We start from the raw sequence: 26,975 nt of genomic DNA on the forward strand, positions 1-26,975 counted from the left end.
GGGAGGAAGTATGAGAAAAGGCTGATATATACTTCTGCGTCAAGCGGACGCATATGCTACGGCGCAGCATACGCATGGATGCATAGCCCTCGCCGATGCGTACCTCTCAGAAATGTAAGTACACAATCGCAACGTCGTGTAGCGTAAGCTCTGTGATTGGTCGGCTTGGTAGGGTTGACGAGTGTGGGCGGGACTGGAAGCCGCGCGTGAAGGAGCTATTGTTGAAAGCTGTTGTTTTGTGTTTACCTTATGATTGAAGTTGTAGCACATATTCATATGGGATGAAGATACTGAAGTAAGAACCTTATTTATAGCGAGTTTGGAATCATTCGATTGATGAATCATACGTTAGCTAATGTGTCAATCACAAGCATGTGATCCTCTTGAAATTAGTTAATTGAAAAAATTAATTGAAAAAAGAACTTGTAACTGCGCGTTGATGTGTGAGGTTATGAAAGATCACTCAGACACAGCACTGATGAAAGGACAAAGCACTGATGGCATATTTTAATACCAGAAAAAAAGGTATATTTGTATTAAGATGCAGCCATTAGAAACATCCTGTATGAAAATAAAGGCGCTCAGTGATCATGTTGCGCTGTGTGTGTGTGTGTGTGTGTATGTGTGTTACTCGCCTAGATAGCGCACAGCTTTGTTCTATTGTCAGTATAAAAAGGATGAAAGTCTCATGTTATAATTTTCATATAAAATAGCCCTGGAGCATAAAAAGGCTTGGTGTGTTGGATCAATCCTTGGTCCCTTTTTGTCGTTACGCTGCAGGTAATTTTCCATCACAGGTGTGATATTCTCTTGTTCCTCAGATCTCTTTGAACCTGAAAGAAAAGAGCAGATGAAACCACTGCAAACACACGCTGCTAAATTAAACGCTTCCCTATTAATCAGCAGATTGTCTTTATGTCATTACACAAACCAGTCCCAATAAAAATAATAAATAAAATAATAATAATAATAATAATAATAATAATAATAATAATAATAATAATAATAATAATAATAATAATAATCACTTGCTGGTCTGACGAGTATTAAAATCACTATTGGTGACCTTTTTTTTTTTTTTTAAATCACGTCAGTTTTAAGATTTTGGTCGTTTTGACTTTTCATTAAGCATTTTTTAGGTCAATATCAGGAAGTGTTTCTCTTATAAACACTTTTATCAACTTGTGTAGATTTCAATTATTATATACGATTTATAAAGGAAATTAGGGCTGCTCGATATTGGAAAAATCTGACATTGCGATATTTTGTTTTGCTGTGATATACATTGCGATATGAATATCATTTCACCAGGTCATCTGAACAGCTCTTTTCAGAAAGAATTTGTTAATTTAGATCAACTGGGACGATCAAGTCATTTTCTATGGAGTGCATTGGCATAAATTATAATAAATGACAAGCAAAAATAAATAAATAATCAGTGCTTTATGGTTTTCTGGAGAGACTTAGCAGTGTTCTAGTATAGAAATTGAACAATTAAATGTAAAATAACAGTCATTATTCTATAAATAATTTTTAAAAAAAGTAGTCATATTCCACAATATCTTTAAATCTTAGATAAATAATCTAATCCTGCGATGCGGCTATTGCACATCCACACATTACAATATTGAAGCTCAAATGATATTTTGTTAAGCCATGAAGGCCATTTTAAAATGGTTCCTAAAATGAGTTCTATTTAGAAATCACACCGGTCCTCAGGTCTTAATACTGGCATATATGAACTAGAAATTGCAAGGGTTCAGTCAATGCAGGGTGAAATCAGCTTTCAGAAATGATCAGATGTGCTCCAATATTAGGCACATTTAAATCCAGACTTAACACATCTGTTCAGCTGTGCCTTTACTAAATGAGTACTGTGCTACGTCCGACAGGTCGCACTATTGTCTTTTTAAATTCTTTTATAACCCGTTTTAACACATTTGAATCTGTTTTTATTCATTTTTATTACAAGTTTTTATTTTCTTATACACTTGTCTCTTTTGTTCCTGTTTATGTAAAGCACTTTGAACTGCAACTGTGTATGAAATGTGCAATATAAATAAATTTGCTTTGCCTTTTCTCCTACACTGAGCAATAAATCTCCACTTCATTAGAACATGCATACACCACATTTAACAGACTTATTAAAATGAATTAAAAATACATTTGGTCATGAGCCAGAGTAACTGGTGGTTCATTTTGCTGTGGCAACACTTGATTAAAGATAAGAATAAGCCATAGGAAAGTGAGAATGAAAGATTTTCTACATTTTTTTTTCTCTTGAATGTTAGTTTTGACATGAATTTTAAAAAGACAATTTATTTTTTCATCAGTTTTATCCTTGAAACATAAAAAAAATATATTTTTAATAGTTCACTTATGCTTTGCTTGAACTATTTTCATTAAATTGTTTACAACAGCAAAAGGTCTTGCAGAACAATGAATAATTTTGAAAACTAATGTTTTTCATCAATTTACCGTTTTTACAGACAAGTTAAAAAAAGCACATAAATAAATAATTGCTTAATGCATGACTAATGACAAAATGACCTGTACATATAAGAATCATTTGAGTCAAATATAACATAAAAGTAAATAAAAAATCTAAACTAAAGTTTTTTTTTTTTATTATTAATTTTTTTTTACAAAAGAGCATGTTCACACATAATTTGGCTGCTTGTGTGCTACATTGTACTCTACAAAACAGGGGGGGGGGGGAGTGTTTTTTTTGGGGGCCTTTGATAGTATTTGATCGTTTATGGAGTGATAAAAAAAAGTCCCTTTGTAAAAACCTGAATTTAAAGGAATTAAAAATAAATACATTTTTAACTCGACTTAAGTATTCAAATGAGCACATTTAAGTAAATAATGCACAATTTACATAAACATTTAGAAAACTTGCTATATATATATATATATATATATATATATATATATATATATATATATATATATATATATATATATATATATATATATATATATATATATATATATATATATATATATATATATATATATAGGTCAAAAAGGGACTGCTAATTAAAAGAGTGTCAGAGACACCTGGACACGCACATCTGCCAGTCATTTGGGAAAATGGTGAAAACGAGCAAATCCCATGGCAGGTTGAAACCTCGTAGAGTAATTGTGATTGCCTTGCAAGCACTAAAATAGCTTCCATTGAATCATACTGAAAGCAGAGAGGCCCAATTAGCTGGAGTACAGCATCACTTTGGTCATGTCTGTTTACATTTTTAGCTTCCACTATCATCAAGTACATGCTATGGCAATCAGCATCTCTCCGCACATTCAAAGGCCACTAGCTAAATATAGAAGGGTAAAAATAAACCTTAATTAAGACTTCTGCCAATAACATCATCACATGGAGGATTTAACAAAAAAAAGTGACTTAAAGCATTAAATTATGTTTAATTGTCATTAAAGATGACAAACTGCGATCAAAGAATGTACAATAGTCAAAAAAAAAAAAAAAAGAATTTGCATAAATGGGGCCGCAAGAAAATTATATTTAAAAAGTAATTACTTTTAAAACTTAAGCTACTAGGATTTCTGAAAGAGGTTTCAGGCTGCATTTAAAAAAATAAAGTAAATAATAATAAAATAAATAAAAACAACAACAGTAACTTAGTGAATATTCTTATAAGTTAAACTCTACTTAAATGTTTTAAAATATAAAACATTTATATATAATATATATACCTGTGATCGTACCTTAATTTAAAGCAAAAATGACTGCAGTCTTCATTGTCAAATGATCTTTTGTTATATTTCAGTCTTTACTGTTTGACATGTTTGATCAATTTAGCACAATAAAATAATGGATTTTGTCACTTAAAACAAAACAATTACACTTGGAGAATAAATAAACCTTTACAATTATAGATGTATATATATATATATATATATATATATATATATATATATATATATATATATATATATATATATATATATATATATATATATATATATATATATATATATATATATATATAAAAAATTATATAAAAAAACAGAGTATGATAAATGTAACTACACTGTAAAAAGCTATTGGTTTCTTTACTTAAAGTAGTGAGTAAACCCACTGTAACTTGGAACTGTTATGATGACTCGACTTGAATTTTTTATAATTATGCACAGTTCATTTACTTAATTCTAATAATTTTGGGTTCACTAATTAAAAAAAAAAGTAAACTAATAAATAGCTTTCTTCAGTGTAAATATAGTAGGATTGCAACAATTAATCAATAAAATCGATAATGACATTTGTTACTATAGATAAACTATGGTACGAATACAGTGAGACACTACATTTAAAACCAGCAAATAACAGCAGGAGTAGAGTATTATAATTAGTCAATGTTGTGGTTTTCAGCAAAAGACTAATAACATTCAATTTGTACACTGAGGAGTGAACGATTACATGTTCAACGGGTTTAAAAAAAATCTATATAATGAAATCTATATAACAACAACAACAATAATAATGGTTAATAATATTTACAATAATTATATATCAAACATTTCTGGTGCTTAATATCTTATTGTGAGCATGTTTCTGTCCTAATTTCATAATGTGAACAGGACTACAACACTTATTCTGGATATTTAGAGAAGTTTTACTGTTCAAAAACAAACTTTGTTCTTAATTAAAGGTTTAAAAATAAAGATCATTAATCTTGATACATATACTTGATAATCTTGATGGCTTTCATGTTTTTTAAAGTATACTTTTTTCAAATAAATACAGATTTTTGGTTTTATATAGCTGCAATTTGGGTTATATAATATGCATATATTAACATTAAATTCAGCATGTAATTAAAATTGCTATTTCAAGGAAATCAAATCGCTAACATATCCTATTGTGTGTATTTATACGAATCACACATTTTTAACATTATAAATCTTTACTCAAAAAAAATAAAAATAAAATAAAATAAAATCATGTCTTATTTTTTAAACTATTAAACTATTAATATCATGGTTTCCACAAAATATTAAGCAGCAAAAACTGTTTAACTTCAATAATAATAAATAAATTCTAATAAGCACCAAATCAGAATGATTTCTGAAGGATCAGGCACAATGAAGACTATAGTAAACAATGCTGAAAATTAAACTTTGCCAATACACAAGTAAACAGCAAATATATTAAAATAGAAAAGGAATCCTTATAAATACTTCAAATATTTCAAAATGTACCATTTATGACTGATTAAATCTAAAAATAATCAGAAAATAAGCCTAATTTTTCACTTTTAGCATATATAGTACATATAAATATTTTAAGGTGCTCCTTACACATGCTAATAAATGTAAAGAACAGGAGTGAGTTATGAATGTTCACCCTCTCTGCCTTGTAGTGTATCCGCACCATCCTCTGATCTCCTTATAGACCAGTCTGGACAGCAGCTAAACAAATGACAACAACAGGAGATCATTAGCTTGCAATATATTGGAGATAATTTTTGTGACAAACAATCATTATAATACACACCAGACAGGCCAGTACATCTGCAGCAATGAGCATGTAGAAGACGTTGTTCCAGCCCGTGGGAGAGATCAGACCGGCCAAAAGAGGCCCGACAGCGGCACCTAGAGGACGTTCAGCACATTACAACACATGACCATCATCCCGGGAGAGAGACATGTTTGCAAAACAAACACTGGGTTCTAAATGTTACATTTCAATTTACTATCAATACGCTTTTAAAAACATTGTTTCGACTGCCAGGAGGCTTTTAATATTATTAAGGCAAGACACTACAGGCAGAAAATGCACCAGTCATTATTGAGATGTAAGGCTTTTTGGCTTTCATAAAATGTGTTTCTGTCTGTCTATAGTAAAAATAACTTCCAAAATACACACCTGTGACTATAGGTTAACTATAATGGATATTTTGTAAAGCAAATTCACAAAATGAGATTTTATTCCTGTAATAAGGAATACATTTTCCAATTCTGCAGCACTTACAGTTATTCAGCACTTTAGAATTATTAAACCCCCGGAATTACTAACACCGTTTATTTTTTCCCCCCAATTTCTGTTTAACAGAGAGAAGATTCTCAACACATTTCTAAACATAATAGCTTTAATAACGGATTTATTTTATCTTTGCCATGATGACAGTAAACAATATTTTACTTGAGATTTTTACAGATACTTCTATACAGGTTAAAGGGACATTTAAAGGCTTAACTTGGCCAATTAGGGGAACTAGGCAGGTTAGGGTAATTAGGCAAGTTATTGTATAATGATGGTTTGTTCTGTAGACTAAAAAAAAATACCTTAAAGAGGCTAATAACTTTGACCTTAAAATGTTTTTTAAAAAATAAAAAATGCTTTTATCCTAGCCAAAATAAAACAAACAAGACTTTATCCAGAAGAAAAAATATTATCAGACATGCTGTAAAAATTTCCTTGCTCTGTTAAACATCATTTGGGAAAGATTTAAAAAAGAAAAAAAAAAAGAGAAAAAATTTAAAAGCGGGGGCTAATAATTCTGACTTCAACTGTACCTCTACAAAACTTCATATTTTGTTCTTGTTTATAACCTGAAGGTTTACACCAAGGGCTTTGCTCATCAATAATTTTTCTGATTATATACAACATTTGATTTTGTGAATAAACGTGAAATTATTCATTCATCTTATTTACTAAACTGATAAAACTCAAACTCGATCAAAATAATCTGTCAAAGCTTTTGACTCAAACATCTCCCTAAAAAAATAAAAAATAATAATAAAATTTTAAACTGACTTAATGTGCTGGAAACTAGCACATATGTAATTAAATAATGCATTATTTGAATATTTAAATATAACATTTTAGAAAACATGTAATCAATCAACTGGGCAAGTTTGGCAATAAGGTTTGGTTATTTATCCTGTCTAACTGCTTTAAGATATAATTTTGACTTTAGACTTTAAAGATTTGTAATTAAGGCATAAAATGGAGAAACTATAACATGCTTAAAATCTAATTTTGAAATAAAAAGTTAAAACCAGCATTCTTCTATTTAACAGTCAAAATTAAAACTTTCAGTTATAATTATGAGATTAAAAACATCTAAATGATATAAATGCTGAAATGATGCAAGTCGTATTTATGAAAATTATAAAAATAAAAAATATTATAAAATAAATTTTATAAAAGTAATATATTTAAATAAATTATGAATTTTAAATGTAAACATACTAAATCCAAATTATGACTTATTTGACTTGCAAGCTGATTGGAAAGACAACACACGCTATAGTGAACTGTGAATATATTAACATTAGTTGTGTTAAGCATTAATTCTTGCCTTATTAGCAACACGTCATAGAACAAATAACAGCCAAATATGTTGCAAAATAAAAATTTAGAACATGCATGCCAATTCAGTTAGTAGGATATTAGTTGTTACGATACAGGAATTCAATACCAATCGGTACTGAAAAAAAACAAAACAAAACGCTAATTTACCGCTAACATTTAAGTGCGTTCTTAAACAGCATTGATTTGCCATCGTGTTCACATACTCAACAGAAATGACAGTGATTGGCCATGAAGGTCATCAGTTCACCCAAATGGACCTTTTTATAACTTCAGTACCGATTATTATCGAATTCCAGTATCGTGACAACCCTATAGGATATACTATACTATACAATAACCCTATCACATTCAGTTGTACAAAACATCTTAAAATATAGTGTACTACTCATAGCCAATACACAGACTCTCTAGTTTTCCGCGATTCTGCGATCGCCGAATCCAACGCAAAATCCACAAACTCGCAAATGTTTGCAATCCTGCAAAATTCTTAATTAAATGCAAAATAATGGCAAAAAATTTAAATAATCTCATAAAACATCCAATTCCAAACTATATAATCAAATTATATTACTTCAGTTTGCAATGAATTGTTTCACATGACTTATAGACATTGCATACGCAGCGCACATGATGTATTTGAGTGTCTCTCGAAAAATGACGTCTCACCTGCGCCCTCACAATCATTACATTACATGATAGCAGGGGAATTGTTTTGCAGTCTGTGCAGCAAGCAGACATGGATGAAACGCGAGTGATTTACATGAAGTCAATGCAAAGAGTGGATTAGGCATACTGTGGTGCAAGATGGGCGTTTGACACGTGTCAGACAAAATAAAGTGTGAGCAAACCTCTATCAAACTGAAAAATGTGACACACAGAACAGCAAGCAGGTTACAGTGATTGAGATATGTTCAAGGATGACAGCCATTGGACGTGACTGAATTGAAGGACATTATTTGTGCTTTACATGTATGGCTGATGTTATGATCTGCGTAAAATTGATAAAATGTTTTTGTTTAACTCTTTCCTTGCAGTTAACGAGAGAAAACACATCCCTGCCATTGACGAGTTTTACAGCAATCCCTGTTTTAGATGTATTAGGGTAGAGGAAGCCCTAACGCATGTCCTGAGTAAGGTACCTGACGTCAGATGATTCTGGGAGTGAAATAGAATAAGCTAAAATCGTGGATAAAAATAAGAGTTATACAACCTTCCTTTGGCTTAATGCCTGTCGTTTTAGATCTAAGACCAAAATAAAGAAGCTTTATTTTTATGATTAGGGTCATTATAATTGTGTCAGATTGCACACCTAACATAGCAGACTATCTACTATGGTATATGATATATATTGAGCTTTTAAATTTGTGTTTTATCTTTGTTTTTTTTTTTAAATCTCAAAATTGTCCACAAATTTTTGGCAATTACTACCACAACAGTCATTTTTAAAATTGCAATAAAATAAAATAAATAAATACAAAAAATTAAAAATAAATTTAAAAAAAGGGAAAAACTAGGGGGTCTGAATACAACACAAAGTGTATTTGACTATTAAGCAAGCAGAATGAAACTCAAAAGAAAAACAAAAAAAAAAAAAAGAAACATCTCACAATCTCAGCATACCTATTGATCCAGTGCCATCAATAATGGCGGTCACAGTGGACAGAGCTCTGGAGTTACCTCTCAGACACTCGTGGGTCCCCTGGAAGATCACAAAACATTATGAAATGTACAACAGCACGTGTAGCGTTACAAAATAGCTTATTGATCAGTTATTGACAGCAGGACTTATCTGTGTCTATTTAAAGTCTTCCTTTTATTTATTTATTTTCTGTGTAGAGTACATGGAGTAAAGGTGCCCGGCACTTACTAGGTCAGCAGATACAGCTGTGGTGATGAGGGCGTAAGGTCCATTCACGAGAGCACCACACCACAGCAACATGCCTACAGGTCACAGAAAGACAAATCTTATTTGTGGAAATCAATATGGAAACTTGTTCGATCATCAAAAGAAAAAAAGTTCTACAAAACGTATTTTAAAGCAAAATTTTGGCAAGAATTGTTCATTTTGTCATATTATAAAATACATTTATTTTAGTCCTTATTAAATTAATAGCAATCAAAATTTAAGAAAAAGTATTATAGAATGGAGTACACCGTACAATTTCTTGGAAAACATGTTTGCATTTGGTAAAAAAACAAATAAATAAATAAAGCAATGTCACCAAATATATCGTCGAGCTGTTGTATAAACACAATATCACACTCGTAGCATTGCGATATGGCTGTATATCGGCACTGGTGAGAGGCGTGCTTTAGCTCGAGGATGCAGGCAGAGTGCCTTAGCGTGCCACCAGTGAAGAAATACAACCATATTGCACTGCTATGAGTGTGATAGTGTTTATGCAACAGTTCAACGATATATCAGGTTTATCATAGGTTACTTGGGCTGGCAAAAATCATATATAGTGTATACTGCACTGTATGTGAACATGTTTGTAAAGCTTACACAAGACTCAGAAACAATAAGCCACAAAATATTAAGTGTAGTTAAGCAAGTTATGTGCTTAAACATTTTTTATTTATTTTTTTTTAAATCAGTCAACCTACTTAAAAGTTACGTATTTTTTGTCACTTTACTTAATTGTGTTAAAGATCTTGAGTAGTTTTAGTATTAGCTTCTCAGCTTGATTTCAAAACGACATCAAGGTTTTGGCATCAAATCGATTTGAATGATTTAGGTCATGCCTGATGTCAATTTGACATGTACAAATGAATGTTCCTTTGACAAACAGTATTATTATATAAGAAATGCTGGTAAGACTCCATTATAAAGTGTTACCGAAATGTCTTATTCATCTGAAAGCTTCAATTTCAATTCAAGATTAAGGGTTTCTAACTGTAGTGTCTTAAACTAAAATCTTGACTTATGATTATTAGTCATTGTGCATGTCACCATTTTGATAAACCAATATTAATAAAATAATCTACAGTATAGAAGCCTATTTTCATGTATGAAAATACTTATAAGTCATAATTATGATAAAAAAAGTGTCAAAATTCTTAAAGAAATTTATAAATCAACTATCATTTGACCACAGAAAATAATAAACTGAATGAATGAATACATTAACAGACTGATTTTGTATTGTACTTGATCTATTTATCTTGATTTCTCACAATTGGTATACTTTTTTCAAGGCGAGTTGAAGTGAGCACAGACAGGACATCATATTAAATTTCTCTTAAAAAAACAGAAGGGCATATACATCATTAGGACACCACCAGAATGAGTAATTAAAACACTGTTCATTTCATAAGTTCAATTTTGGGTGAACGACCCCTTTAAATCATTTTAATGTAATCTATTTTAAAATCAGAGTTGAAAAGATTAAGCTTGTCTTTCTACAACACACACACACGCACACAACAACAAAAAATAAATAAAAATAAATAATTGGTATGTTATACTCACCAACTGTGGTTGGCAAGCCATTCTGGCCAATCTTATTGTACAGGAACAGCTTGAGAAAGAAAGCAAACATGAGTAAGCAGCAGTTCTCGAAGGAAAGGCAAAAGATGGCCATGTGTTCATAGCAGTTCACAGGTAAACTCGAAGGTGTTGAGTGCACAAGATTTCAGATGTCTGCAAACACTGAGCAAACTTTAAGATGTACTGACAACATTTCACATTTTGTCACTGCAAACTAGCCGTTTTGTCTTTGCTTTGCTCAGGCTAATAGTAATCTAGGAAGCACAATCAGCCACATTAGCCATGTTTCTGTCCAATAATGCCAATTAGATTGTGCACAAAACTGAAATATTGCATAAAACATTTGTGAAGAAAGCACCATTTCTATCCAATGAGTCACAGAGAACAATAATGCCACTACCTGATAAACTGGTGCCAAATATTACAACAAAAAATGAAATTTGCTGCAGTAGGAGAAGCCACTGTTTTATTTTCTTTTTACCTCAAATAAATTACTTGCACCTCAAAAGGTGTGAGATGCTTTTTGGGAGTGCAGATGTTCAACACAGCTCTGGAGGAACTAATACTGAATGACGAGCTTGGTTAAGGGATTTTAAAATTACCAAAACAACATTTCAGTTATTTTACAATGTGATCGGTCTGCAGGTTTGTTAATGGTGTCCCATCGCACCATTTTTGTTATCACATGATCTGTTAAAACAAAACATTACTTTATGCGCATGCTGGAATTTAATTGGTGAATGCGTTTCCATTTTAGTTTGTGCATTTTTTCTTTTATCGGATACGAAGTTTATCCTACTTAGTTGTGCGCATACATTTTTTATGCACATTTTCAAAACGTATGCACATTTTGACGCTTCCATTAAGCATTTTATTATGTGCATATTCATAATGTGCATAAATATAGGTGTATAGAAACATGGCTAGTGACTCCCAAAATCCAAAAAAAAATAAACCTCCCAAAATTTGATGGTCCATAAAGCTTAGAATGAATGAAAGTGCACCTGTTTTAATTATGTTTTTAGCACTCTTAAAATTCTTTCAAAGTAATCTGTAATATCTTGCCAAAACAGAAGTTGGCATTTTGTGATTATTTTATGTACATTTTGGCTAAAAATGTCAATATAAAAAAACTGCACCTCACCATAGGAGCAGCAATGATCAACATGGCACAGCAAGTACTGGCTCTGCCTCCAGTATAGTCAGATACTAATCCTGCTACGATGCCACCTAACACACACACACACAAATATATTTTACAATCTTATAAACAACAACAACAACAACAACACACTTATGCCTGGTTCAAACTACCCAATATCAAACCCATATTAGTAAGATCTGTTTGACTTTGAGTGCAAACTAGAGTGGCCGTTTGGTTGCAAGAATCATTTAATATTGCATATTGTAGGGCCGCACAACACTGGAAAAAATGCAATGTTTTGTTTTTCTGCTTTATATTTAGCAATAACAATAAATTCACTAGATTTGGAAATAATTAATTTGATTTAAAACTAATTGGGATGATTTCTGCAGGGCAGTGCTTCTGCATAAAATATAATATACACATTATAAGCATAGATAAACAGATTAAAGCAACAACAATAATAAAAACCCAAAATGTTATCTCGTTTTCTGGAGAGTCTAACTGTATTCCGGTACATAAATTGAGTAATTAAAATGTAAATAAATAACACCCTAGTCTTCAGTGTATAAAAATAAATACAATTAATCTTTGTTAAAGCTACAAATGTTATAAATTTCTTATACACGACTGGTTTGCATTGTACAGTCACAGGCCTTAAAAAACATTAAATTACATAATTTAATGAAAAACTTTTACTCTATTAAGGTTAAACTTCATGATGAGTCCACAAATTATTGATATTGTAATAGTATCATCATAATTATATTATTATTACCTAAGATCTGCTCTCTCTTGACATTTTTAAACCTAGATTTAAAACAATTTCATTCTTCAGCTATTGCATGCATGTAGATATAATTGTAGTTTCATAGCCTAGATCTGTTTGTACATTTGTATAACATTTGGGTCAATTTTATAGTGTTTAAATGTACTTCATAAATAAATGTTGTTGTATTATATAATACACATGTTGTCTTTAGAACAACACTTATAATATATTTTTTGATCCACTTCAAATGTTGACTGCTGTATATCAAATATTGACTTGCTTACCCAAAATTCCTCCAACGTCGAACAACGTAGACAGATCCCCAGCTTTTTTAGGATCAAAATGAGCTGTGGAAGAGAGCAGAGAATGCTTCGTGACTTTGTGGAATTGTTTGACTGTTTATTCATTCATTCATAAGAGCCGAGTGAATAGGAGGTAATCTGTAGAAAGATTCTTACCAATATTAGCGATATACAGAGGAAGCCAGTAGAGGAAGGTGTAGCTGACCAACTTGGCAAAAAGCAAACACATCGAGAACTCCACCACACCCTGCAGAATAAAGACAAAGCATTACACAACAATGACTGAGATATTTACTTCTGTCTTTATGACAGCCGAGCGTGCCAGATTCTGCTCTGGACTGCGCTAGACAAATTTGCAACATGACATTGCACAGTCTCGGATCCTATTCAGATGAATTGCTCATTCGAAGCATTCCTCATAGGATTTACTTTGATGCATATTTTGTTATGGCAAAGAAAATGTTTCCAGTTTCTATTTCCACCTAACAATTATGGTTATGATTCTAGATTAAATATTAAAAAACTAATAAGTGGCTGACAATTCATAAACATTTTGTGTGTGTTTATTACTTAATGTCACATGATCCCTCTAATTAGCTAGATTTTATTTGTAGTGAGGATTAAAGCGTGTATTTTCATGCTTCCACACTAGATCATGAATGAACAAATCCATCAATCAATATAGCATTTGTATGAAAAGAATTATAATGTTGTGAATATAAATTAAATCTATCTATCTATCTATCTATCTATCTATCTATCTATCTATCTATCTAATTTTATTTTTGTTTATTTTAAATGTCAAGCCTCCCATAGACAGGTGCTGAGAATGATCAAGTCTGCTATAACACTTAAATGGTGTGTCCAGTGTAATTGCGATTTGTCCATGTTAAATAAACCAAAATCAAAACACTGAAAGCACCAGAAGGTTCCAGCAAGTCCTTGTCTCAATCAATGACTCATTCAGGAAGGAAACACCAGTGTGTTGTTGTGAGATGCACAAATGTTCTGCTGCAGCTTTGTTTTGGCAAAGAATTTGGATGTCTAGAATGTAACATCCAATATTAATATTTTGTTTGCTAAACTGGTCTATAAATCAGTATCACACTCATGCTGATATTCTCAAAAATGGGACTCAAGTGTGATATTACTTAATCAGCAAACACTCACTGGAGTCCTGTTAATTTTAAAGTGATAGTACATTGAAAAAAATAACAATTTCCTAATTTTCTTACACTCAATTGGTTGTAAACTTTTATAAACAAAAGATATCCTGTAACATTTAGTAAACAAATACTAAAAATCAGCAATTGACATCATAGTGCATCCGATGAAGTCAATAGCTACGTTTCCATCCACCTATTAAAAAAAAAAAGGTTGCTGGAAATGCCAAGATGCACATACATTTTGAAAATGCAAATAAATAAAATCTAAGATAATCTTTTTATTCAGTAAAAAAAAATGCATAAACTACCATGAAAAGGCTTTTACCAAACAAATTCCAGTATGTGCATTAAAAAAAGGTCATGAAATTTTGTTATAATAGACCTTGTAATGATAAAAGTGTGTGCGAATAGACAAAAAAGCAGGCTGAGCACATTGTAAAACATCAGAAATGTTGTTTTAGTCATTATAAAACGCCTTAAACATCTCAGTATTAGGGTTCTTATATTATTAATTACCTCCAGAATAGTCAAAGAGTGTCTGTGCTCCACATCTCATGCTTTTAAACACCCACTTTATTGCGTGACTCGTTGGATGGAAACGCTGCTTTATTCACACATTTTATGCGATATTCCAGTTTTGTGCACAAAGCTAATTCGCACTTTTGGATGGAAACATAGCTAGTGGCTGTTTCCAACAATCTTCAGTGTATCTTCCTATATGCTCATAATATTATGATTGAACCCTGGACAGTTTTTTGGTAACTTTCTGAACTTTGAACAAGGTGCGACCATTGTTGTCCATGGATGTTGAGGGAGCTCTCAGATATCATCTAAAATATCTTAAATTTGTGTTCTGAAGATGAATGGAGGTTTTGGTGGTTTGGAATGACATGAGGGCGAGTAATTAATAACAATTTTCATTTTTGGACTAAATGCTTAAATAAATAAATGCTTGGATAAAAAAAATAAAATTAAGTAAAATTGAGATACTCAGTGATGTCAGTTTTTAAAAATCACTGACTAGAAATATAGCACATCCCCATTCCCTACCTAACAGTAGTTTTTTATGGTGAGAAAAAAAGGAAGTTGGTGCAAGGTATTCGTAATTCTGGCCCATAATCTTGTTACACTTAAGTGAAAAATTATTTGGTTTGGAAAGCGAAAGCAATATTTTTTGGATCCCAGAATCACAGACACTTCACTGGATAAAACCATCCAGAATTACAAACACATCAGTTCAACTCAATCTCTTAAAAATAAGACTAACAGCTGCGGGTGTCCAACTGAGAATAACAGGCCACTCACAGGAATCCTGAGCGCTCCGCAGAAGCTGATGGCTTCACTGTGATCCTCCACCGGCTCCACGGCTGTAGATGTGTGACTGTTGAAGATCTCCTCATTAGTGGATGAGTTCCTCAACAGAGGCTCCTCCTCCACTCTCTCCTAAACATATTACAGCCTATTAGTGTTACAACAATGAAGGTAAAACTGTTTGTTAAAGAAGACAATACTCTATGCTTGAATACACCAAATGACTTCCACAGATTTGATTTCTCCCAGTTTGCCGTCTATTAGTCAACGCTAGCTGCTGTAAGTCACAGCTAGCAGATTTTAGGAAGTCGAAGTTGATGTATTTCACAAGATCACAAGGGATTTTTCGCACCAACTAGTTTCTCTGAGTCAATCTGATCTAAATGGATGTGTTATTTCACTTCACTTCTGACACCGTTCATAATTTACACAGCACTGAAATTTTTTCTAAGGTAAAGTGGCTGCAAACAATTTATATAGGCTGAATAAGGGTTAACAATTGATCCTGAATATTCATACACTTAGGTTTCACACTATACAATCCTGAACACTGGGTTAACGTCCTCATTTTCAGTGCCAATGACTGGATGAGCAAAGTACGCCACTTGTTTACATACTGACACTCGCATTCTCATATAACATAATTCCAACTGTACGGTCAAGTTTTGCCTGAATTCTCAGTTTCTCCAACTGCTGTGTGTTTTTCAACAATGTTTTTTTCCTGTTGTCAAATGCTAAAATAACGACTGCAACACACAGCTGTTCAAAGAAGCCCTGCTTAAAGGGATAGTTTGCCCAAAATGGAAACTTACCTCATCATTTACTCTCCCTCTCTCTGGTTTAACACCTTTGAGTTTCTCTCTTCTGTTAAACGTGAAGACAGCTGATTGCTGGTACCCATTAACTTCCATAGCAGGTAAATAAAATACCAATGGGTGGCAGCTACCAGCATTTTTCAAAATATCTTCTTTCGTGTTCAGCAGAAATATAGGTTTTGTAACAAGTGAAGGGTGAGTAAATGATGGCAGAATTCTCTCTTATTTTTACAGGGTATATACACAGGAATCCTTAAGGTAATTTCAATACCTTTTTAAAGACCTTCTCAGAATATTTTATGACCTCGTTGCCACTTCAAGTTCTAATCAGCAATCAAACCTTTAACTTAATAAACAGTTATAGTTGTAGTTAAATAAATCAAATGGAGCACAACCATGCAACAGAACTCAGATAAGCATGGAAGAAACAAAGCATGGAGAAATATAATTTTCATGGTTGTTTTCAGCAACAGGCTTCAGCCACTGTTTAAACTCATCTTTTTCCTATCAGGAGTACGCAAGCTTACATTTTCTCATTTTGCCATCTGTTTCGCTCTATGGTTTCGCTACATGTGGAGAGCGTCACAAATTACATGATATCACCCAGACAAAGTGCCCCAGCCTGAACCAATCATGTGGATCGAGCACGCTGTTGTTAATATTAGGAAGAAAATAAATATATTTATGCTTTTTTGGAGTCAAACACTTTGGACATCGTTTGAACAAAATTTAAGACCTCGTAAAACTTGATCAAGACTTTTTAATCCCTTTTAAGGGCCTTAACGTTCTCATAATTGATTTATCAACTTTTAATACATTTAGACCCCGCAGAAACCCTGTTTTATTATCTCTTTAAGCATTGTGTCAAAAGCTTCAATGATGACCACAAAAACTTTAGACTAAATATACATCAAATAAACATTTGATATTTGAGCTGAATTTATAATGGTGTTTACAATTAACACCTTCAGAAATAAACATTTTTTTTCCAGCTAAACCGGATTACTTTATACAATCAGTTATATCACCAGAGGCCAATAGAGCCAGTACACAGCTAAAAGGTGAGAAGAGTGCATTACAAGCTGTTCTCTCGGTTGATGGGTACTTCTGCTTTCAGTTCCAAGACCTGTTTCTCGACCTGTTTACTGTAGTATTCATTTCATTTTCATTTATTTCAACTGGTTAAATGCACATTGAGAATGAAAAAACACATGAACTGAACGCAAATAAACTAAATTAATAAAGATTTACTAAAATCAAACTAATTTATAAAAGGTGCACAGAATGAAAGTAAATTATCCTAATCTCCCATCTCTAGCATTAAGAACTCTGGGGATCAGTTTAACTTTTTAAAAAAGCAATTTTGGTCAAGCTTTAAATTATCAGCATGGTGAGCTGTATTTAAATTGGTGTTTCTGTATTTGGAATTTAAACTTGTTTTAATGGGTTTTCTTTTATTGATATTTGTTCTTTTACCTGTTTTCCACTTTTCTTTTATTGTAAAGCACTTTGTGACAATGTCTGTGAAAGGTGTTATATAAATAAACCTATTATATGTTGAATCACCAAAGGTTATGCATATATTACATGCCAATTTTTGATATTGATTATAATCAAATGAGGCTAGAATAATTAAGCTGCAATTCATTCAAAAATCAAGTGCAACCTGCAGGTATTGGTCACATTTCATCAGCTTCAAAATAAGAAAAAAAAAATGAACAGTGTAAACACAACTTAATAAAAAGACTAAAAATGTTGCATGAGCAAACCAGTGTTAAAACCATTAGTGAACTCACATGGTGTTGTGGTGGAGTACAGTTCACGTCTTCAGGTCCTGTAGATGAGAAGCCAAGTCATGATTTATGCAGCAAAAATTTGGTTTTGCAAAAATAAAAATTGTTAAATTCTACTTTCATGAACTGATGAGAGTGTTTTGAAAACTTGTCGGCTTCCCTGGCTATTTATTTATTCATTCATTCATTCATTCACATTTTAGTGCTATATCAGCAACACTAGCTACATTCATGGCAAAACCTTCACTAAATATTCAATATATTAGGGCTGTGTGATTTGGGGAAAATATCTAATTGCAATGTTTTTCACAGGTATTGCGATTTGATTTGCAATTTAATTTTGTGATCAAGATTCTGCTCAATAATCTGCAAGTCGTGGAAACAATTCTGCAACGGCTCCTAAAAATTACCTGTTTTTGTTTGGTGTCTGTGACTTTGAAACAAAAATATTCCTATATTACTATTGCGGTTTTTCTTTTATATTAATTCATCTAATAATGCTTCTGAAGCGGCATACAATCATCCCAATTGACCGTGCTTCCCTGTTTTCTTTTTAGTTGCGCAATTCTGATTGGGCAGAATGAAAGTGTGCACACTCAGTTGGCTAGTAAGACTATCACACACTAAGTTTGGTGTGAATACGTCAATGCGTTACAAACACATTGCCTAAAGTCTATTTTCACACATCTACGTTAAATTTGTTTGCAAGTTAACTGAAAACAGATCATCTAATCAACTTGAATTTAATAAATTTGTCAGCATGGTCTGTAGATCATGTGATTCAATTTTGGTGAAAAATGGGACAAACGGCCTAGGACGAGTTCGTTCAAATAGGTTTTACAGAAAATTCGAAATGACGAAATATTTCATGACAGAAAATGGCATTCAGTCCATTTGAACTGGCTTGAGCCAAGGAATCAGAGGGAAAAAGAATTTTAATTGTAGCCCATTCGGTTCAAATGTTATAATGATAAACATAAGAAAAACCTTGGACAAGTGGTGGCGCTAGAGAGCTTGAATTAGCGAGTCCAAATTTGTTGTGGTTGAAAATTAGACTGTCCTCTATCAGTGTGCCAAAATGTGCACAAATGCTACAATCGGTTAGGGCTGCAATAGACTCCAAGAGCGGAAGAAGCCGGAAGAACAATAACAAGAACCGGAACGGATACAATAGGTGCCCATGCACCTTCGATGCTTGACCCTTAATTACAGACATTAAAGAGTTAAAGACTTTTCTATAATAAACAGGTTTCTAAAAATAAAAACAGCACAAAAATAGGATTATAAACTAAAAAGACACCAACAATGACAATTACATTAAATAAATAAACATCTAAAAAAATTATAGGAGCAGTAGGTGAACGTCTTCAGAAACCTTTTTTGTTGTGCTGATTGAAGGTTTCTTCACATTCCAATAGTACTGATTAAAGTGAATAATTTAAAATGTATTTGTATGTATTTTTATATTCTGGGTAAGGCATAAAACCAAAAAACGTTCATCCAATTAAATTTTGTTGGGCGACAATTCCCATAATTCTGATAAGTAGCCCAAACTGTCTGTCAGTAAATGTAGATTTGAACATCTGCAGCAGTTCACGCAGATCCATCATTTTGTGGGCACGTGCGTTCACCTGCAGCTGAATGGGTTATATGCACAGAAGTGTTGTTCAGCCACTGAAATCTCCCGGCAACTGATGTGACTATTTTCAGTTTCATAAGGGACCCTTTACAGCATCGATAATGTAGACTTTTATTTAGTTTAACAACAAAACATCAGTAAATAGCGTTATTCCGCCTAGCCTGCTTTCCTAAGCTGAAGTTTTATATACACATCGGTTCATTTTTGAGCAATGACAACCTGCGACATGCTCCCTATATTGTTTAACATGCTACTCTGAATATATGGTTTGAAATAGCATGCATGCCGCCGACAAAGCACTAAGCAGAGTCGCTATCGGACAGCGTGTGAGAGAGGGTTGTCTGTCATCTTTAAGGTGTGCGCACTCGCGTTTCAGAGACGTGGGTTTGGACGGCAGGGGAGGGACTGTGTTTTGATAACTGGTTAGCGTTGTGGCAGATCACCAACTACATCTTTAAGGCTTACTTTTGATTTTTTTTTAAAAATCTATCATATTTAAAGGATTCATGTTTAAAAATAATTCTTAATAAGTCTTTCTAGATTAAAAAAAAATGATCCAATAACATAAAAAATAGGGCATTTAATAGTACACATTTAATAGTTATTTAACAATATTGTGTTATTTAGACAAAATAATATTATTACATAATTTAGTTGTTTAACAATATCATGTTTCCATAGTTTTATTCAGTTTCTACACTGAAATAAGGCATTTAAATAACTCAAATAATCAAATTTAAGTGCAAGTGAGTTAATGTGTGCAGTCTCTGCTTCTGTTTCCCTGCATGCTTCCCCTTCTGTTTCCGTCTTTATGAACAGCATGCATGCAGAAACAAGCAAAACTCCCTGTGACTGAACATGTGTGACTTACTTTCAACCAGGAACAAAAAGCAGATGACTCCAGTGGAAGCGATGATGATACCAGGCACGATGAAGGACAGACCCCAGGCAGACGACACATAGACACCAGCAATGAGAGAGCCCAGGATGTTTCCCACTGAGGTGTGCGAATTCCAGACTCCCATGATGAACCCACGCCTGCATAAGCAACAGAGCATCAGGAGAATGTAGTACACAGCACTATAAGTCTCTCTTATCACCTGCTATTAACAAGCATATTCAGAGATCTGATCACAAATAGCTGGCTGAGATGCATTACTGCTTCCACCTGATATTAAAGGCATGGTAGCCCCAAAATGAAAATGTACTCACTATTTATTCACCCTCAAGTGGATCCAAACCTATACGAGTTTCTTTCTTCTGTTTAACACAAACAAAGGTATTTTGAGGAAAGCTGAAAACCTGAAACCATTGACTTTCTTAGGAGGAAAAACAAACAGTGGAAGTCAATGCTTATAAGTTTTCAGCCTTCTTAAAAAAAATCTTCTCTGTGTTTAATATAAAAAAAACTCACAATGGTTTGAAACAAGGGTGAGTAAATGATGTCCAAATTTAAATTTTTGGGTGAACTATGCTTTTAACATATGTTCAAATGCTGGATTTTACTGACACCTTTCTCTCTTCTTTCGTAGCTCAAAACAATGCATGAGTACTGCTGAATTAAAAGCATCTTAAAAGTAAGAGAAAAACAGGATGTGGATGCCAAATTAGAAGGTAATCTTCGTGTTTTTGTACAATGTAGTGAAAAACACATTTTATAATCATGTGTTAGGTTGGTGCTTTTATGGACTGGTTCAAATTTGACCACATTGCCAAAGCTATTTGACTCATTCTATTTTTGACAACTTGTAGAAGCTGATGATGAAAGTGAACAATCTCTAAATATTTCAGAATTGTATTTAGCATGATCTTCCTGGAATGGCCAGAATTGCCTATATGGTGTACAATAGGGCTTACGATTCAAGTACCTAAATATATAACATGAATCGTTTCCTCTTTTAAGGTCAATATACAATCAAAATAGACCACTAATGCACCACTGTTTAAATTTTAGGGAAATATTTTGTTTAAGTTTTTGAAAGCAGTGTTTTCTGCTAATTAAGGTTGTTTTATGTCATCAAAAACACAGTAAAAATGCTATATTTTTAAATATTATTATAGTTTAAACTTTCTATTTTAACATATTTTGAAACTTAATTTCTGTGATGAAACTGAATTTTCAGCACTAATTGATTTCATTTTTCAGAAAAAATATTAAAGGAGGTACTTGCAAATTGCCAGCGGTAACAAGTCAGTCTGGCCACTAAAAATGAACTACAAAAAAAATAAAAAATAAAAAATAAAATAATAATAATAATAATAATAATAATAATAAAAAAAAAAAAAAGAAAAAAAAAAAAGAAAAAGGACATTTAAAATAATTATGCACTTGATTTATATAAAACTGAGTTGCCCAAAGTAGGGCCTACGGGCCAAAGTTGGCCCATTGTAACCTTTGATTCAGCCCACCATTCCATCTGAGAAGGGAGTTACATTAAAAAACAGTGAAATTAAATGTTTTAATTAAATGTAGTAAATTAATCAGATTTGTAAAAATCGATATCACTAAAAAAAGGGGGCTATGCAGAAGACATCAGTGAGCAAATCAAGGCAAAAACTCCTGTCAAATTACATTGTTTTTACTGTAATAAGTTCTTTATAAATTGTAAAAAATGATGCTCTATAAGTTAATAAAGCAATGTTTTCCAGTTATTTTTAAATATTATTAAATAAATTAGGACATTACCCATGGCAACTATTTAGCTTCGGCCCACTAACCTCAATCAAAGTTGTTTTTGGCCCTTCATGAGAAAAAGTTTGGGCACCCTTAATATAAAGGAAGGTATTTGAGCAACATCACATTAGAACGCTGAATAAAAGGTTTATTACAGTATTTTGTCTTTTTTGTCAACAATTGTGTAGTGTGCACATTAATCAAGTAGAATCAAAAGAATAATTTGACAAAAGTTTAAGTATTTTTTGCACTGTGGATGTAACTTTCAGTCCATAAAATAGAATAATCAATAAGGATGCTCTGATTAGGATTTCTGCAGCTGATACGGAGTACCGATTCCTTGTCATGATGATCGGCAGATACCAATTCTTCAAGCTTTATATAACTTTGCCATTGCACAACCACAATTACCCTTTAAGTAGAGATCTCGCCTTACCTAAGATAAGTAAGGATGTTGCATACATGTATTGGTCAGAAGCAGCTTTAAAATAGAAAACAGATTAAAGAAATGGTTAAATGATAGAAAAAATTAATTATTTGGTTATGATTAATAACAATTTGATTATGAAAACATTGCTTATGTGTTGTAGCACTGCTGATGCATAACCCGGATGCATCTTCCTCTGTTTATAAACTTGCAAACAAACACTTGCGGTCGGTTCATGAGATCAGCCAGATCAACCAGTACCGAGTCGAGAAATGTGATTATCGGCCGATGCTGATCAAAGCTTCCCTAATAATCAACCCTAAACCTTGAGTTGAACTTTTAAAAAGCACAATTCAAAACTTTTTTTTAATTAGTAAGGCATTTTTGGAGCATGTGTGAGAACATCTGCATTAATTACATTTTTTGGAGGGGAAAATGAGGAACTAGTTTTGCACCGAGCAAGCGGTACAAAATTCAACAGTCACTTACTTTCCCTTCCCAAACCAGTTCCCAACACACGCCACGACTGCCGGCCAGCCTGTAGTCTGAACCAGCCCATTTAATGCCTGTAAAAGAGAGAAGAAAAACAACCCAAAAACTAAATCAGCAAGTCTGATGAGCACATGCCTTTGACATGTTCTAGAAGCAAAGTAATCCGGCTGATTCAGTCATGTGCTGTCCATGTGACTCACACCAACATGACTTGAGGTTTACTATGAAATAACTCTAGGTCAGTAAGACTGGACTACCACTTGCTTGTAAAGAAACGGATGACAAAAACCTCAATGTGATGTTTGAAAACACACGGATATGCTTTTTATTTGCAAACATGCAAAATGTTTTCATTTTCCTTTTGAAATTTGCTCCTGAAAAGAAATGTGACATTTGAAAAGTATCACTTCTGTTATTTTGGTTTCGCTTTTAGAAAAAAAAAAAAAAAAAAACGTTCTCTCTGGAAAGTTTTCACAGACCAACACACCTCCTGGGTTTATACGGTTTGTTTGATTTATAAAGAAGTATAGCGTACCTGAACTAGGCAGTAATACCACAAAGAATGGATCTGCCAGTAAAAACCCAAGCCAAACAGAGCAGTGAAAAGGCCGCTGAGAAGCATCCCTGAGCTCAGGTAGTAGCGCAGGGGCAACCGCTCTCCGAATATCCCACTGTAAAACATTTCAAAACCAGGTGTCACACCTCAAGCAAAACACATTTAACATATGTAAACTAGCAAAGAATATTCAGCATCATACCTAAAGAACATGCCAATAGCATACGCAACCAGAAAGCAGTTGTCCAGCACTCCAAACAGGTTCTGGTAATTTTTGCCATCTGAATCAAATAATAAGAAATAAAAGAGATTATTAGTATATACAATATATGTATATAAAATAAATAATCTTTTTTTTTTCCTCCATGCTTACTAACACTCAAGTGGTTCTGCATTTTTATTATTATTAGTTTATTTTATTTTCTCTGAACCAGCAGCCATTGATGTCTAGAGTATTTTTTTGTTCCTACTATGGATGTCAATGGCTGCTCCCTTGCAACATTTATTAAATTTCTTCTTTTGTTTTCAACAGAAGAAACTCAAACAGGTTTGAAAAGTGGAAGAGAAAAATTGCAGAATTTTATTTTTATTTCTTTACTAAACTATCCCTTTAAGGTTTTAGGCATGTTTTATTATTTAATTTACATTTATTAATTAATTGTTTTTATTAATAATTTATTTTTAAGAATCAAACTCACCGAAAGGAACCCAATCGCACCAGGTATCATTGTCAGTGATGTTAAGATTTGCTGGATGAACAACATTTGAGCAGTTTCTGTGCAGCTGGCTCTGTCAGAAAAAAATAATGCAACAACGCATTTAACACACCTTGTAATAAAAAAGCAACCCCATGACTTGTCTTCTGCTCAGGTCAGGCCTATCAATGTGATTAATGTTTACTTTTTTATTACCTTGACAATACTGATAGGTTTTCGAGAGAGGTGGTAGCTGGTGTAGAACACAAATGTGAGGAAGAGGATGGAGAATCTGTACCTAATTATGAAGAAATGGGTTAAACAAGGATTTAAAAGTGAATAAAAACATCCCCAGTGGTTAAGATGTGTCAAATTTGGAGTTGTTAGCATTAAGTAACAGTCGAGCAGTGATAAAACTGAACCACATTACGTGGGCTTACAGGAAAACGCCCTCACCTAAAGCAAACTCTCACACACTGAATGCTCTGTGCTTTTTTTCTATGCATTTCCTGTTAGCTCACACGGTATACCTCAGGTTGCAAAAATGAAGCCTTTTAGATATAGATCATATTAATACATGCTTGAAATGTAACTGAATATTTTCAAGATGGACAAATTGTACACATTTTGGTTCTCAACAGAGTAAGTAAATATGCTTTCTTGATCAAATAACTTAAAGTTTTGTATTAAACATGCTTAAATATGATTGAGGTGAAGTTAGTTTTATGTTACATATTTATATTCGCACATTCAAAATGTCTCCTTAATATAATTTCAGAAAAGTATTCTTTGCAAATTCTATATAGGGAAATCATATTAGCAGCCAATGACTATTAAAGTACAACATTGTTCACATAAATAGTGATTGTGTTGTTTTGGAGTCATACTTGCATGCCATTTCAGACTCAATATTTAAAGTACAATATAGGCACCTTGCCACAAGTTGTCAACTTTTAAAAATGACTGAGGTAAAGTTGGTTCCCTTTATGTTTTTACCATGGTACTTTGCATATTCGGTCTGAAATCACAAGCAATGATGATTTCAAAACAACATCAGCACTATTTAATTGACTGTGTGAACTACGCTGTACTTTGATAGCCATAGCTAATATAATTTCCCCATTTAGAATTAGCAAATAATCATTTTTCTGAAATTATATTATTAAGGAGAAAGTCAGAATGTGCAAATATAATACCAACTTTACCTCAGTTTAAAAATTAACGAATGTGCAAATATAAAACCAACTTTACCTCAATTTAAATATGCAGTATAGCTGAAAACATCAAGCCTATAGATGATTAATGAGGAACCTTTAAGCAGCAGTGCTAAAAATCAATAGTACTATCAAAAATCAATAATAACATCACGAAACAGGCTATCTGAGAATAAAAGTACGCTGTGTTTACATAGGCCCGTCTACTCACCAGCTGTCTCTTGAGAAAGAGGTAATGAGTTTGATGCCCGGAGCTAAAGACCTCATTGTTTTATAGATGTTGTCCCGTATAAAAAACCTAACTAAAAATTCGCCGACGTTAAAAACTTAGACATAAAAAAATCCCATTTCTGTTATGATTTATAAAAGCGTAAACACGGATTAAAATCTATAATACACAACGAAACTAGCTGACTAATCGCGTTTCACTACTCAACTTGCGTTAATTTTGCACGACCTAAATCTACTACGAGTCCGCATAACGTTAACCATGTTCGTTAAAAACCGGCAGTCATAAACCAGACGAAAAGAGTTGCATTTAAAGTCCCGGAGACGTGTTTTTATTGCCTAATTCCATGACTGGAAAACTATCAAAACGCTCTAAATTTCCAAAGTGTGCCATGGTTGGTTGCCTTGACTGGAGGTCCGTCTACGTTTCAGGCCGGTTGCTATTAATACCCGTTCGTCTGGTCTACAACATCACATGAGAATTCATCGATCTCTAGCTCGGCCCGTGCTGTCGGTCGCCATTCCAAGTGTTTTTTTCCACAGCCACTGGTGCGAGTTACTGCGAGCGGCATACATTGGATCTGGCGGCGTCAACATGTGATGCGGGGTGACGTCATTTAACCCTTCGTTATCCGGCTTTCTGATTGTCAGGTGGTCCCTGTGTGACTGGGATTCTTTAGCTTTTTCCCTACAGAAATGAAGTCAGTCATATGAGATTTTAGGACAACATTACCATTCATGGTAGCTAAATGGTCATCTGATATGGAGGTATACAAATAGAGTAAAACACTATTAATAATTTTTTTAATTTAATTAATTTCAACCAATTTCTGTGTCAGAGAAACTCTTGTTCTATAATAAATGAGGGGTTCAAGCCATTTTAACATTTAATCCATAATATTTTACTTGATT

The 26,975-nt window shown here is 32.9% G+C and overlaps 1 protein-coding gene across 2 annotated transcripts; it reads right to left on the bottom strand.

The window, feature by feature from the left end:
- Nucleotides 1-479: 479 nt before the first annotated feature.
- slc37a2 (solute carrier family 37 member 2) lies at nt 480-26,847 on the bottom strand. 2 transcript variants are annotated; one of them, XM_056458569.1, is made up of 18 exons: nt 26,047-26,847; nt 24,838-24,919; nt 24,625-24,715; nt 24,129-24,207; nt 23,906-24,041; nt 23,368-23,444; nt 20,649-20,815; nt 18,142-18,179; nt 15,525-15,662; nt 13,210-13,300; nt 13,036-13,098; nt 11,980-12,065; nt 10,818-10,866; nt 9,213-9,286; nt 8,966-9,044; nt 5,522-5,619; nt 5,326-5,436; nt 480-833 (listed from the first exon to the last, which is right to left on the bottom strand). In XM_056458569.1, exons 1-17 carry the CDS (start codon nt 26,100-26,102, stop codon nt 5,368-5,370), a joined length of 1,473 nt encoding a protein of 490 aa, XP_056314544.1. In that variant the 5' UTR covers nt 26,103-26,847; the 3' UTR covers nt 480-833; nt 5,326-5,367. The 2 variants fall into 2 exon arrangements, with proteins under 2 accessions (XP_056314544.1, XP_056314542.1); XM_056458567.1 differs by having other exon boundaries at nt 5,372-5,436; nt 26,047-26,845.
- Nucleotides 26,848-26,975: the final 128 nt, after the last annotated feature.

Source organism: Danio aesculapii, chromosome 5 (assembly GCF_903798145.1).
Source record: "Danio aesculapii chromosome 5, fDanAes4.1, whole genome shotgun sequence".
NCBI classification, from domain to species: domain Eukaryota; kingdom Metazoa; phylum Chordata; class Actinopteri; order Cypriniformes; family Danionidae; genus Danio; species Danio aesculapii.